Genomic DNA, 997 nt, shown 5'->3' with positions numbered 1-997 from the left:
GAAAAGTCCCGCCTCCTCAAACGTGTTGCCCTTCCCGTACCTCCACCTAACGAATTCCCTCTGCAACCGTCCCGTGTCGAGGCGTACCACTCGGCCCTCACCCGGCGCTTCGTCGACTACTTGGCCCTAGTCACGCAGTTCACCAAGTCGCAATGCCCCTCCACTCCCCCAGACATGTTTAGCCATGACGTCCAGTGCGACGGAAGCGCCGGTCGCCACGCTGTGAACGCACTGTGGCTCCAGTGGGCTACACTATTTCCCGGCTACCAGTTGAGCGTCGTGGTGATAGATGTGGTGGCTGCAGACAATGCAACGGCCAACTTGACCGTACGCGTGGAAGTGCAAATGACGCTTGGAGACAGGACGTCGGCTTGCTTGCAGACGCCCCACTGGCGCCAACCAACTGACGTGGCGCTGCAAGGCTACTTCATGGTGCAGTTCGACGGAGGTTCCGGGGGCATATTGAGCTTACAGCCCCAGATCAACTTTGCTCCAGCTTTTAAGCCACGGGGGCTATACCGACGAGACAGGGTTGCCCGGAATTCGACCCAAGTTGCTTTTGAGTTGGACAAGGCGAAAAAATCCAAGTTTGCCTTGAGCTTCATCTTAAATGACGAGGTGGTCGGTTAAACTATTTAACGTTAAAATGAAAATCAGTACTTTACATACCGAGTAATTCCCTGATAGAACGGTAGTGTTCAAATAAACCAGTACTTTGTGTTTACATACGAAGCACAATGCTAACGTTATTCCCGGGTTAACCTCTCGGGCGGTTAAGTTACATCTCAGTGATGAGCAATCTTATTCACTAGATGTACTTACAGTTTACCCCGATTACTAAGTATTGTTTTGTGCTCATACTCATTTGGCTATGGTGTCAAACGAACTAGGCATCATGGTATGAGGGAATTATTCGTTGATCAAGCAAGTTCTGCCATACATAATATTTATTAAGTATAACAGGTACTTCAAGTCTCTCGGGCACCTGCACATTCCG

The 997-nt window shown here is 50.2% G+C and overlaps 1 protein-coding gene across 1 annotated transcript in view; it reads left to right on the top strand.

Annotated features, from left to right (window-relative positions):
• Positions 1-630, top strand: part of H257_07551 (hypothetical protein) — a gene marked incomplete at both ends in the record, with an annotated part of 3,901 nt that extends 3,271 nt beyond the window's left edge. The window contains one exon of the mRNA XM_009833114.1: positions 7-630. Within this exon, the coding sequence (XP_009831416.1) occupies positions 7-630 (624 nt within the window). The remainder of the gene's footprint in view (positions 1-6) is intronic.
• Between the last annotated feature and the right edge of the window lie 367 nt (positions 631-997).

Source organism: Aphanomyces astaci (assembly GCF_000520075.1).
Source record: "Aphanomyces astaci strain APO3 unplaced genomic scaffold supercont1.16, whole genome shotgun sequence".
NCBI classification, from domain to species: domain Eukaryota; phylum Oomycota; class Saprolegniomycetes; order Saprolegniales; family Verrucalvaceae; genus Aphanomyces; species Aphanomyces astaci.
The sequence above is the reverse complement of the archived record's forward strand: the minus strand, read 5'-3'. Positions and strand labels throughout refer to the sequence as shown.